This window comes from Lotus japonicus, chromosome 2 (assembly GCF_012489685.1).
Source record: "Lotus japonicus ecotype B-129 chromosome 2, LjGifu_v1.2".
NCBI lineage: Eukaryota > Viridiplantae > Streptophyta > Magnoliopsida > Fabales > Fabaceae > Lotus > Lotus japonicus.
This window is the reverse complement of record NC_080042.1, coordinates 43,729,848-43,744,476: the sequence shown is the minus strand read 5'-3', so window position 1 is coordinate 43,744,476 and position 14,629 is coordinate 43,729,848. Positions and strand designations below refer to the sequence as shown.

At 35.7% G+C, this 14,629-nt stretch overlaps 1 protein-coding gene across 2 annotated transcripts; it reads right to left on the bottom strand.

The window, feature by feature from the left end:
• Positions 1 to 104: 104 nt before the first annotated feature.
• LOC130738065 (serine/threonine-protein kinase TIO-like) lies at positions 105 to 11,376 on the bottom strand. Of its 2 annotated transcripts, none has more exons than XM_057589964.1 (17): positions 11,192 to 11,376; positions 10,836 to 10,910; positions 10,616 to 10,708; positions 10,185 to 10,248; positions 9,978 to 10,062; positions 9,738 to 9,810; positions 9,574 to 9,642; positions 9,388 to 9,468; positions 9,196 to 9,277; positions 8,942 to 9,058; positions 7,239 to 7,377; positions 5,198 to 5,375; positions 2,889 to 3,116; positions 2,240 to 2,383; positions 1,779 to 1,859; positions 1,196 to 1,384; positions 105 to 743 (listed from the first exon to the last, which is right to left on the bottom strand). In XM_057589964.1, exons 1-17 carry the CDS (start codon positions 11,246 to 11,248, stop codon positions 525 to 527), a joined length of 1,974 nt encoding a protein of 657 aa, XP_057445947.1. In that variant the 5' UTR covers positions 11,249 to 11,376; the 3' UTR covers positions 105 to 524. The 2 variants fall into 2 exon arrangements, with proteins under 2 accessions (XP_057445947.1, XP_057445948.1); XM_057589965.1 differs by lacking the exon at positions 11,192 to 11,376 and adding an exon at positions 10,989 to 11,151.
• Positions 11,377 to 14,629: the final 3,253 nt, after the last annotated feature.

Below are 14,629 nucleotides of genomic sequence, written 5' to 3'. Positions count from 1 at the left end.
TGGATAGGCCAAATGGTACTTGATGAATTAAAAAATCCCTAGTCCTGGGTTCAAATCCTACTTGTACCTAGATAAAAAAAAAAACAATATTACGGTGTGCAAAATTAAAAAAAATACCCTCCCCTTAAAGCTCCAAATCTGGAATTGTTTCAACATACGTTAACACAGACCCTATTTTTCCAAAGTATCCTACTTGGTAACTAATAAGGTGGAGAGCCTTTTTTCGAGCTACATACAGACATTAATCTCTCAAGCTACATACAGACATTAAGGTAGATCGGAGACCCTATTAGCAAAACTTTAAAGTTCCCCCTATACATTAATCCAGAAATCAAACCCAGAATTACATATTTAAAGAACCCATCTTAATTACACTTGGACGTTCACACATTTTGACTACAATTTTTGTAACTGACTTTTGGCTGCTATTTTTATTTCAATCAAAGCACGGCTTGAACAAAAAAAACTGCTATGTACCCAAAAAAAAAAAAAAAAACTAATAAGGTCTTTCCGCTGATCCCCGATCATCTGGAGACTTTGTTGATAATCAGAGAGGCATTTTTAGCAATGGATGATTTTGGAGACCGCTGAAGCCTTCTAATCACAGGCAACATAGGTGATGAACGTATGAACTGTCTGCAGAGTGGATATGCACACATCTTTGCTAGGGCATAGAGCGCTATCTCTGAAGGGGATTCACTTGCTGAATCACTTCTGCAATCAGAAATTAACTTCAGAAGAGACTGCAAGGAAGAAAGAATCCCAAGAATACGTTAAATCAAATCGCAATAGCTGGTAGTCGTAAGCTCATAGCAGTCTGTCATGAGGACCATAAAATTCCATAATTGATTGTGGCAAACACAACAAAGCTTTTGAAACATGTAAAACTAGTTTCTTATTATTTCATCCTGGAAACAAAATAGAATTTGCACATTACACTACTTTCTGTCAATCAAGTTATAAATAGGAAGTTAAATGATTCAGTTGGTCCCAATAATTTCACTAAATTGTCTAATAAATCTTACAAATTAAAAGCTTTTACCCAAATTTCAGTATCAAAATTTTATTAGGAAGCCATAGGCTTCTAAAAGTCCTAAAAGGAATTCCCTATTCGATACACTTTGTGATATCTCAAAGCAAATCTAAGCTTCCTCGATAGAAATTTTTGGGTTCCCATGATAATTTTTCATTATACCTGAATCGCTCCTTTTGACACCATGTCTTCACAAAGTTTGTCAGAGTTGCGAACCAGATTGCTAAGTGCACCTGCTGCATTTGCCTTAGTCATGTCATCCTCTGCCATTTGCAATATATTTGCTAACTGAGGAATCGATCTCCTCAACTCTTCATACAACATGTCATTGTAGTGGGCCGCATTTCCGATCTGAGTTCAAGTGTGGAGCAGCAAATTAGACGAGATGTGCAGTATAATTTGCAGCATGTACACGGTATTAAAAAGTTAAGGCATGATGTCTTCGGTTCTAAACTAAACACACACTATGTGATTGAAGATTTGACAAGTAAAAAACATGTTACATAAAACAGAACAATTATCACAGAGATTCATCTAATACCATAAGAGTGCCAAGTCTGAAAAAGCTAGAAATTTCACAATAGAATTATAGCAATAGCATATTAGCATTTATAGGTAATCATATAATACCACAGCAATCCTCTAACGCAAAAATAATTCCACTGATAAAGAAATAAATGTGCATAACATGTAATGAATGTGAATAAAACAATTTAGCTGCGGCCGTAGGATGGATAAAACTTACAGCGAAACAGGCAAATTTCCGTGTTTGTTTGTCCGGATCATAACACCGATCGACAAGGATACTAATAATTTGGTGTCTTGCCTACAAATTCAGACCAAATTATAAGATAATCCAAAATATGATAACTGCAGAAAGTGGAGTATGAATTTTATTTTCCATGTTTTATGGAGTGTCATGAAATTCTATTAATGTAGTGTCAAATGTGTGCTGTCATCCAAATTTGCTTTTAGGTAACAGCTTTTGTATAGATCCATGTTAGAATATTGTATATATCTAGGATTTAAAGATGTTTGCTTTGCAGGAAACAAACTAAAAAGGAGGAGAAAGCTGACGTAGGAGAAAATCATTATAACAGGTTCAAAAATTTGCTTTGATTAAACGAAATATCATTGTTTTATTCCTATATTTCTTTATTGTATTCATAAAGAACCAGGGCCAATAATATTATATATCATACTTACAAGTGAACTATAAAAGTAGTCGTTATGACGACACATGTTTCCAAGAGCACTGCAAGATTTAGCACGTATATTGGGATCCTCATGCGAAAGTAAGACTTTAAAAGACTCCAAAATAGAAGCACCTTCAATGTACTCATAGAATATCTGAACAGCAGAAAACAGTCTAATGACTTTTTAGAATTATCATTAAGGAACATCCAAAAAGTAAATGCACATGAATCAATTAGACATGTCTGAAATAAAAACATAAATTGTGCTATCCTATGCATCGGAGGACAGAAGCATGTTGAATCAAGGTAAAAGTTTAATCTACAGAAAGCAAATTGAAATTGACATCCTAACTGCAAACTAAGCAACAGCCAAAAGGATCAAAGAAGCCTTTAGGCTCTATCAAAAATAAAATCTCAATGAATTCATTTAAGAGTAAATAAATAAGTAAATCCTTTGAGGATTAAATTGAGTGATACCATCAATGGAATACTAATAATAAGGATTCTGTAATTCGTTGATTATATAAAAACACATGTAAACAAGGCTGTGTTACATGGTATGCAATATCTCCACATATCTTTTCCTTCTAAGCTTATCCACCATCCTTTGGCATTTGCATTTGTATGATGAAACCATTTGATGAAGTATGAAAACTAACCTGGTCCATGCGAGCAAGATTAGAAATTATCATGAGAGCATTGAGTGTGACCTCTTTTGGGCCCAAATGATCAAACAACCTTCTCATCCTATTCGAATCCAGAAGACCTTTATTCACAAGTTGGTTTGCTAAAGGGGGGTGCAATACCATTTTAGCAAGAAAGCCCACAGGCCTGCCCAAATTATTCAATTCCATATGATCTAGACATTGAAGGATAATACCACCTACCTGAAAACTTCAAATCGATTAATAAGGATAATAACATTGTGAGCATTGACGTTATAAGACAACAGTTCAACAAGTAGTAAAGTGAAACTGTTGAGAAGTCATTGACTAGAGATATGGAAAAATAAGCTTAGAGTTAAGCGGTTAAGCCTAACCAAAATTCTGAGATGGTATCAGAATCTATAAGTCATTTATTGGAGACCATCCATATGTTCATTACTGCAAATCTCATGCACCCGATGTCCAGCCCTAAGCGTGAGGGGGTGCATTGAGAAGTCCCACATTGACTAGAAATATTGCCAAATAAGTATTTATTAAGGGTAGAGCAACCCTCACCGCTCAGCTAGCTTTTGGGGTATAAGGTCAACCGGAATTCTATGAAACACAAAATAGCAGCAGGCAGTTTTATAAATTAATTTCTATAATTGAAAACACTTACCCAAATAAATCCAAAAAATGAATATTGGAGGGACAGTCATCAAGAGAAGAAGAAACTGGAATAGAACTGACAGGACTCTGATTTTGTTGTAGAGAAACAACAGGTGTTGTGACACAAAAATAGGATTTGCAGGATTGAAAAAAGTAGAAACTAAAGGAATAGATGCAGGCAAGTTGTGACAGAAGGTATAGACCGGGAACATGGAAAACTATCAGGGTAGGGAAAATAAAATTCATTAAACAAACCATCTACACACTTGTACGCTCAATGATTAGGAGAGTAACCCAGAAAGATAGACTCTTTAGAATGACAAGACAACTTAGAATTGGTGTAAGGTCTTAGAAAAGGATAGCATGCACACCCAAAAAATTTAAGAGACTTGCTTTGTGTCACAGCCACTTGTTAACAACAGGTGTGGGAAATCTGTTGGTGGTGTATGTTGTTAAAAAAGGCATGGTCCCAATATTAACAAGGCAATTTAGCATGGGCAAGTAGAGACAAACCAGTCTCAACAATGTGTGTGCTTTCTCTCAAGTCTCAACACTCCCATTTTGATGATGGGTACAAGGACAGGCAACTATGTGAACTATCCCCAAATCAGCAAAGAATTTTGTCAAAGGACGAAACTCACCTCCTCGATTTAACACCCTTAAATTTATGATTCATCAACAGTATTTCAATCATAGCCTTAAACTGTGTAATGGTTTTGAAGGTGTCTGACTTACTTTTAAGAGGATAAATCCAAGTATACTTGAAAAAGGCATCAACACAAATAATAAAAAAACCACATGAAGATTCTAAGGAGACAGGTCCCCATAAGTCAACAAAAACCAACTCTAGGGGAGAATTATAGACAGTAGAAGATAGATAGATTGTTGAGACTGGTTTGATGAAAGAACAAGTGTTTCATGAAAGGACCAAGCACATTGAGATAAATTGTCATCTTATAGGAGAAAATATCATATAAGGGGACATGTATCCCCACTAGGTTCGTCAAATTAAACGATCAATTGGCAGATGTCTTTACTAAGTCATTGAGAGGTCCTAGAATTAGTTATATATGATACAAGCTTGGTGCATAAGATTTATATGCTCCAGCTTGAGGGACAATATTAGATATCTTGTAAATAGGTAGGATATCTTGCATTAATTGTAATTAGGTAGCTTGTATATTTATTGCACCTATTATATGTAATACACTCCGTTATACAGTTGAGACAGACAGGTTAATACCTATTTATTTATTCTAATAATCAAGTTAATACTTTTGTATTTCTAGTATAAGCCCAAGCCCAATAATAAAATAGGCCACTAACTAATTAAATAAAAATACAAATCAAGAAATATAATGAAATTAAGAAATAAGTACTAAGATTGTTCCCCAACAATTCCTCAGATTGCTTGCTGAATAGATAAATATTAATATTAGAAAAGTCTATCTATACCATATTTCTATGCCATATCTCTAACCAATGTGGGACTACTAACAATTAAATTGCATGATTCTTCAAAATTATACCAAAACTAGATCTAATGCATATCCTAACAAATATCAAAACTAGAACCGAGTAGTTTTTGTCCTAGCGAAGGAATAAAGACTATAATTCTGAAAGAAAGAAATTTATCAAGCGCGTTAGTTATGTACCTTGGTGCTCAGGTCAACAACTTCAATGGATTTCATGGTTATACTTATAACAGATTTAGTAAAGAAGAAGAGTTCACTTATTAGTTCATCTACACATCCACTAGAATTGAAATCCCCAGCAGCAACTAGGTTTACGAGAATCCTCAATGACTGGTTAGAATCAGCAATATCTTGAACACTGTAGATTCATAGATGATAATTACTAAAAGTCTACAAGATGTTGGATTTTAAATAGTTATTATATAAATAACCACTTGTTATTTTAGCATTGCAATATTGAAGAAAAAAGAAAATGACAGTAAAAAATAATGCAAGTCAACTTAAAATGGCAGTATAGTGCAAGAGAATCTCATAAGCATTTTTGCATCATTCACGAGTTTATTTCGGATTTAAAAATAAAATAAAAGTAAAGAATACTCTACATAGAAACAAAGACAGTACACAGTGGAGGATATAACATCCTCCAAAACAAACTACCAGAGAGAGGAAAACTATCAGAGTAGAAGATGTAAATCAATCGAATAAATGCTTTCAACTGCTAACAATGTCATTTAAGGATACATGCAGAAAATGCCCATTATGATCCAACCAAAATACAAAAAAAGTTGGATTTAAGGCATACCCACAATCCCACATCAGCCATAGGTCGAACTAAAACTAGTCAAGATGAAATGATACAAGCCTAAAGAAAATATTATTGAAAAAATATCTAATAGAAACAAGCAACTCTTTTTCGGATTAAGAAAAAAAACTACAAAGTAAACTTTTTTTTTTGCAGATCGAGGTAAGAAATTAGAATATTTTTTCTATTTTGTTTTATTATCCATCTGTTAGATTTTTGAATATTATATGGAATATTTTTTTATAGACTGTAAGAGAAAGAGACCAAGGTGCTGCCTACCCAAAGACAGGAGGGCAAGCAAATTACATACTAGTTATCTATATAAACTAAAATATTTCATAATGCACAACATATATGAAATAGGACTTTTCCAAATAGTCATTTCAACCAACATATATGTCATAACACCAAGTTAATCAAAATTTAAAGAATGATGTTGAAGAGTCACTTTGACCTAGAAATACAAGCTATTAAGGAAGCGAAGCAAACTGACTTGAACTCCCAATTACTTAAGTTGTAGGGTGAAGAAACGTAAATGGTTTTATGTCTAATGCTGCCCTCACACAAGATCTCATTGGGCTTGAAGCATGGATAATGCAAGACCCATCTATCTTAATCTAAAATTCAACTTTTTGCTAGAATATCAAAGATGATCAAACTCCAGACCGGTCATAGTGGCTCTAATACAATGTCAGGAAGCAACTACATCATATTTCCAACACAAACAATGAAATTCTTCGAATTTGGGCTACGCCTGACTCTACCTCAAAAGCGCTCAAAGGTGAGGGTTGCTCTACCATTTATAAACACTTATTTGGCCTAGTTTCGAAAACATTGGAAATAACTTGGTTTCGTGATTTATCGGCAAAGATCAAATTCCCGTCACCATTTGCTACTTTGCAAATTGACGCTTCTATATCAGCCACATCAATTTGAGGGGGGGTGTTTGTCAAAAAATTCGTTATAATTCTTGTTTTCTAATCTATGTTGTAAGTTGTAACAATTAAGAGAATGATCTGCCTTCAATTGTGGATGATAAGAATTCCTAATTTAGGTTGTGCAAATTAGGAATTAGTATCATTTGTCATTAATATCTATAATGTATTTGTACTATTTATAGAGGAGAATACAATGAAAGAAATCATTAAGTCAGAAATTCTAGACATATTAACCTAAAATGCAAGAAATTCAAGCCCTTGGAAGATAAATATATTCAAGCATTATTTAGAATCCAAGTCAAAAGAATGTTCTATATGACAGAGTAGAATCCGAAAATGAGAAGAAAAAAAAAACAAGAAACAGAAGCATGCAGTAGATTATACTCCAGAAGTTAAAACAATTCATTATAAAAAACAATGCATGAGGATACAAAATGCAAATTAATAGTTATACTTATACGTATGCGCGAGTGATGTTTACCTGCAAATATTTTGTGATCCCTTTGACCACCTTTTCAGTGGTAGCAGAATATGTTCCAATGCTTCATTATCTTGACAAATCATTTGTGCACCTTTTAGCGTGCGAGAGTTGTTTTCAAGTATGTCCAAACTTTGGCAGCCTACTCAAAAAAATTATTTCAATCCCATATGACAGGTGTTCAAGCAGAATAAATAATTATAATGAAGACATTTGACAATTCATTTCCCAAGGCTAATAAAACAAAAAAGTAATACAATGATAGTTCCTCATTGGTCAAACCAGTTATTACTAAGGTCTATTCGAGGAAAGCAAAGAGACTTGTGTAGTTAGTATAGTTAGGTAACAGAATGTAATAATAGCTACTTGAGTTAGTTAGTTAAACTCAGGTTAGTAGAAATTGATACTTGACTTAGTTAGTTAAACTCAGGTTAGTAAGACTGTTGTGAATGTCAAATAAATAGGAAGAGAGCATGGAAAGTTAGTTAGCCATTATGGTCTTCTGTTGTGGAGAGAATTGAGCCTCTCGAATACTCAGTACCCATGTATTCTTTCTCTCTGATTTCCTATTCTGTCTATTGGGAATTAGGGTTCCTAATCAAATCTATAACAAAACATATGTATATATCCATTGCTCATTGATTTCTGCATAGACAAAAATTCCACGAGGCTACAGCTTATTTATGTGGAATTATTGTAAGTCAACCTTGTAAAGGTGTCTTCTTACGTTCTTTTCCCAAGTGCAAGGACCAGTATTAAGGAAACACTGAATAAATGCCAAAAAATTATATATTTCTGATTTTGTTGACAATTACACAGTAAGTAACATGATTGGTAAAAAAGTATCACTTTTAAGTTTGAACAGAAAACCTCTCACAGTATTAACAAACTCAAGGGCAAGGGCAGGGGCAGAACCAGGAAAAATAGGTTCAGGGCAAAAATTTGACACATGCCCAACAAAAAATTTAATGACTAACTTCTACTATTAGCAATTATATTAAATTTGATTCATAGAAAATATCATATAATCCACAAAATTAAACTTAGATAACTATTGAGGTAAAATATCATATAATGCATAAAAAAGAGGTCACCCCTGTGTGCCCCTCCCCCAATATACCTAAAATTTAAAGGAAGATAAAACAATACCTTTAAAGGATATAAAGCAAGATAAAAAATAACTTAAAACATCATATATGCCTAAGGCTGTGTGTGTGCGCCCCTCCCATAACCCAATATGTTTTACAATAAAATACTCCTTCAGACTTGGCCCCATGTGGTGCTGCTACTGCATACACAACACAATCGCACACGCGCACACATGATACCTTTTGACAAAAACAACATTAATAAAGTCAAAGCCGTTCTTCCCATCATCATAACTTCACAAACTTGACGCTTTGTTTCTTTTAGAAACCCAAAAGTTACAAACATAAAAAGTTGACTGTATAATGAAAGGAAAAGAAGTATTAACCAGGAAGGAGAATGGTTGGTTTCACAGGTTTAACTTCACTAGCAGGAAAACATGAGCAAACTGGGAAGGGGAAGGGAAATATATTTTTTTCTGAATAGAATGCTCACAGTCACACATGGAAGAGGAAAGTGAGAAGGAGAATGAATTTTTTTTATTTTAAATGAGTGTTACTCCCAACAGCCAAAGGAACATTTGTGTCTGAATAAGCAAGGAATTAAGCCAAGAGAAATACCTGACTCATCAAGCACCGAAGAATTGGTTTTCTTAATGTTAGGACCGTTTAACTGAGCTTCAGCCAGAAGCGGTGCCGCAATATGCTCCTCCAAACCTGTTGTATGATTGTATTTTCCTGAGACAAGATATAGTATTTTGATGAAGGGAATGAAAACAAAACATATAGGCATATACAGTAGATACTTTATCAATTAAAATGTAGTAGCGTATGTAGTCTGCACTATCATCCGACAGTCATAGAAGCGGCTGAACCTTTTGAAGTTTGAATGGTTTTTCCTTCGACCCTCTGTGTTGTATCACTATCCCTAGCTGAACCACTTATCTCATGCAATACCTGAAGTTCAATTCATATTACTGATTTAAGAATAATTAACAAAAATTACAACTCCAATGAGCATCTTGCATATTTTAGAACTGTTTTACATAAAAGTTAAATATAGCTACCCTGGCCTCAGGATCATCAGACGTTTCTATAACAAATGGGTGTTCAAGAAGAGCGGGCCAAGTTAATCGACTTTCTGGTTCCTGCTCAGAAAAATTTAGAAACCAAAGCATTTTAAAAATCATTGTAAGTTAAAGTAAAATGCAGCTATCTAGTAATAAAAAATGGTATAATCACAAGTGAACTACCTTGTTAAGCAAGCCCTCTAAGAATCTCTTGAATTTTAGACTCATGGAACCTGGATATTCAACCTTACCCTGGATGATCAAATTAGTCATCACCCAGCCCTTTAGTATAAGTACATAAGTGATTGCCTAACAAATAACAAATCTTGTGCACTTAAGACATTTACCTCTTTAATTTGTCTGATGAGAGCATATACAGAATTTGTGTAAAATGGTGGTTGGCCAAAAAATAACTCATACCTGTAAGGACATCAAAGAACTGGTTTCAAATTAATGTGAATTAGCAAGGAAAAATGAGGGCAAGAAAGCCCTGTTCAACAGCACATGCTACCAATTAACCACAAACATGTAGCTGAATACAAAGAAGCCTGTTTCTAGATCCAGATAAATAAAGATAATCAACATACAATATAACACCAAGAGACCATAAATCTACAGCGTGGGTGTACGGCTGTTCCCTTACAAGCTCCGGAGCCATGTATAGTGGAGTGCCTGTAAAATGTAGTACCAAAATGGTATACGATTCCTCAAAATACAAGCAGCTACAAAAAAAACTACTTTAATAAAAGTAAGATTTAAAAAAGCAATACATTCAGTTCTAATATAAGTCAAACCTTTTATGGATCGCAAAACAACTGTATTTGTGGACATTGCACGTGCAAACCCAAAATCACAAAGCTATTAGATAGTCAAAAAAAAGAAAAGGACAAATTAGACTATGGTCAACTGTACTTAAATATAGGAAATTTAACCTGACAGCCATACCATCAGTGAGTAGATTAAAAAAAGGATGTGGTGAGCAATTGCATCAGCTTATTCTGAGGTCAGAGAAGCTATTTTTTTCAGCTTTTCATTCCCTCAGATAAAGCTGAACACAATGTATGTAGTGCCTCCATGGAGAATGATGAGTCTTATTCAATGAAAGAAGAATTAAATCCATCTATAATGCAAATTAAAACAATAGATAGAGGAAAAATACTACTTCAATAAGCAATAGAAATGTTCAAGTGCATGTTCCTCCAGGTGAACTAACAGTTTAACCAACCTTGACAACAGATCCAGCACCAATGAGAATATTTTGGGGCTTCATATCACGATGTATGATCCGGTTGGAATGCAAATAATGTAAGGCTTTTACCTTCATAATCCAAACAAAAAATCAAATATTTCCTCGAAACAAAAATACATAATATTTATATTTGTATTTTGTAGCTCTTCATCTAAAAATTATTAGACAAGGAAAGGATGGTTCCAAAGGGAGATACCAATTGCTTTTCAATTGCTTTAACTTGTTCTTCAGGAAGTCGCTTATCATCCTCAAGAATCTCATATAGCTCACCCTGCAAGGTAAAAGTTATCATCAGCATGACAGCATCTCTAACTGCCCAACCAGGCTTAGGGTGAGTTTGGGAAAAAACCGCTTGATTAAGTGCTTATTATGCTTTAAGATAAGCTCAAATAAGCTCTTCCAAAAGGGGCCTTATTCCACAATCAGCTAGTTGCGGATACTAATTTCACCTATTGATCGATAACTAGAAACTTTTAGAGATTTAAAAGTACTGCAGATCCAGTATCAGCAAAACAGTAAACTGAAAATGTGGCAGAGAATACAGATAATTACTTGAGCAAATTCCGTGACAACACAAAACTCTTGCGGGCTTTCAAAGGAATCAAGCATTTGAATAATATTTTCATGCTTCAACTTTCTCAAGATCTGAAAAATTTATGAATTTCAAAATGTCATCAGTCAGCACAAGCATTCGTAAATAATTTGTAAACAACAACAAAAAGTCTTATCTACACGGTCATGGACCAATTATGCCAATATGCTTTAATGGTTTCTCGTCAATATGCTATAAAGTATAGAAAACCAGAGTTTCAATATAACCATTTAAAACAAAGTCTTTTTTATTAATGGTTTCTCGTCACTACTAATGTTCCTTCAAGTCTTAATTGTATTAACCAGAGGTGTGTAGAACAGTATTTAAAAATCAATGCCCAGTGCTTATTTTAGTCAACAGATTCTATATAAGTGTTGGCCAAAAATCGATAGTATATGTCATCAAGTTCAAGCACTACAGTAATCTTTTCCGATTTTAGATTTAAAAGTTTTAGGGCTCGTTTGGCACGCCGTATTAGGCATGATAGTATAAGCTTATACAATACATTATGAGTTTATCCATTGTTTGGTGATGACATTGTATTGTATAAGCTTATCCATCAAAGTCCCCTTATACGTTAAAATGACGTATTATTTAATCCATCATGTGAGTGATGGATAAGGCATGATAAGGTTGTGACGTATAAGTCACCATCACCACCACCCTCTATTGCTGCCAACTTACACCACTATTGGCACCACCACCACCACCACCACCATCCGATCACCGCCGCCGCCGCCACCACCGCCCTACCGTCACCACTGGTGTTGCCACCACCACCATCGTCGCCGCCCTACCGCCACCACCACCATAATCGCCGCCACCACAACCTTATCGCCACCACCACCATAATCGCCGCCACCACCGACACCACAACCACCACCCTATTGCCACCACCACCACCACCACCATTGCCTCCACCCTCCACCGTCACCACCACCCTACTAAGCCGCCACCGCCTTACTACCACCACCACACCCTATCGTCGCCAACACCACAACCACCATCGCTGCCACCACCGCCACCACCGATGTTGCCGCCACCCCCACCACCGCCGCCCTACCGCCACCACAACCACCACCCTATCGCCACCACCACCATAATCGTCGCCACCACTCTATTGCCACCCCCGACACCACAACCACCACCCTATCGCCACCACCACCACCACCACCACCATTGCCTCCACCCTCCACTGTAGCCGCCACCGCCTTACCACCACCACCACTACCCTATCATCACCACCACCACAACCACCATCGCTGCCACCACCACCACCAACCTATCTCCACTGTCACCACCACCGCCACCAACACCAACCTACCACCATTGCCACCACCACCACCAACCTACCACTACTTCCATCACCACCGCCACCACCGTTATAATCACCTTCATATTTGATTTTTATTTTATATCATTATTCAATACTTTATTAAACATAAAATTGCATTAATTTAAACGATATGGTAAATTATACAGTGTATGTCCAAACGCTGGATAGTATAAGAAAGTTATCAGGGCTTATACTATCAGGCCTAATACTATCAGGCCTTATACTATCAGGCCTTATACTATACGTCGCACCAAACGGACCCCGAATTGACTGAACCAGATCATTTTCTCTCCAGTAGAAAAATCATAAAATTTACATGAAATTAAGATTAATTGTCAGTTTATTAAATTACTATTTAATTTAATACAAAAGAGTGTCTTGACACAACCCTTAAAGTTGTTGCCATGTGCAACTTCAAGTCATGGAATCTACACCTTGTAAATTGAAGTTAAGGGCTGCCTATGTCTAATCAACAACGTTTACTTTGATACACACAAACCCACAAGATTGATGCTCTATATGTCTACCGGTTTTTGGCATCGATGATAAATGAAAATCCTATAATTTCCTACAGTGAGTAGGTAAATTAATTAATTTTTTGTTTACTTAATTATTTACTTTTCTGTTTTTATAGACAAATGTTAGTTGTTAGTAATGTTAGTAAATTAGTCTCACCTCAGGGTTCGAACCCTGGAACCTTCACCTTTCATCTCACCCAACTCTTATGTTCCCTAGCTCTTACAAATTGAGCTAACCCTCGGGGACACTTAATTATTTACTTTATTAACATTTACCCCACACTCCTGATAATCAAACTCTAACACAAAAAAATTGCGCTATAAGTACTATTTTAGGCATCAATGAACAAAATACTTGTTATTACCTACAGTGAGTAGGTGTCCCCGAAGGTTAGCTCAAGTAGTAAGAGCTAGGGGCATAAGGGTTTTGGAGGGTGAAGGGTCTAGGGTTGGAGTTGGAACCCTGAGAAAAACTAATTTACTAACATTACTAACAAGTAACATTTCCCTATGAAACAAAAAACCTACAATGAGTAGGTAAATAAAATTATTATTTATTTAATTATTTAATTAACATTAATAGCATGTTTAAATCAGTTTATTTTCCCTCAAAATCAATTTTAGCACCCAAAAGTGACTCACACCCTAGAATTTTTTCTGGTTTTAGAATCAATAGAGAAGGGTTTTCACTTTTCAACCATGCAGCCACTGATAATCATAACTCTACCGAAACATACAGACAATAAGAGAGAACAAGTGTATGAATTGAAATGTGAATAGTTGAAAAATTACCTCGATTTCTTGTCTTAAATTGTGAATGTCCTTGTCAGTTTTGCCATGTGTTTACACTGATTTTTGGTAAACAAATATCCTCTTAGTTCGACTAAAGGAAGTTTAGATTTCAGGGTCCTTTTGAGAAAACGCTTTGCCAAAGTGTTGTGTGTACATGAATGTGTTTTCGACAATAACAAGCAGCTCAGATGAAACTGGAATTTATTGAATACGAGTCGATTACAAAACAGTCAAACAAACTAAAATAACATGAAAAGTACATGAACTGCAGATTTCGAAAAACAAACTGCACAAAAGAACTGGAAATCAACAAGCTGAAATGCAGGGAAACTAAAGTGTTGGTTCTGCAACGTACTCCTTCATCATCACGTTTTGCTCCTTGAGTCTCATTGATGCGGACATTAGAGCTTTCTGGTGAATTTTTCAGAGTTTCAGTTGCCAACCTCTTTTCTGAATCAGATTTTCCTATTTATAGAGCTCCATGTCTCGCGTGTCCCTGGCGGTTTTCTTCCTTGTTGGTCGGGTTAGTGGGTCTGATTCCCCACGATCTGATGCTTGTTCCGGAAGTTTCATGCGTAGTGGTGAGGGTCGTGTTTCTCAACTGCCTCAACCGTTTCTTGGCCACGTTTTCGACCATCGTGGGGAGAATTTGACTTGGTCAATGTGGCACGTGTTACATGTGCCTGTGTTTAGCAGTAATTGTTGTTGTCGAGTTTTGCCGCCCCATTAACTTGGTGCAACTTCCTCTTCCT

Coding starts and splice junctions, on each gene's coding strand:
- LOC130738065 (XM_057589964.1), bottom strand. CDS start 11,248: ATGCTTGATTCCTTTGAAAGCCCGCAAGAGTTTTGTGTTGTCACGGAA. Junction 9,643..9,737: donor TCATCAGACAAATTAAAGAG/GTAAATGTCTTA, acceptor TTGATCATCCAG/GGTAAGGTTGAATATCCAGG. Junction 9,278..9,387: donor CTGATGATCCTGAGGCCAGG/GTAGCTATATTT, acceptor ATTGAACTTCAG/GTATTGCATGAGATAAGTGG.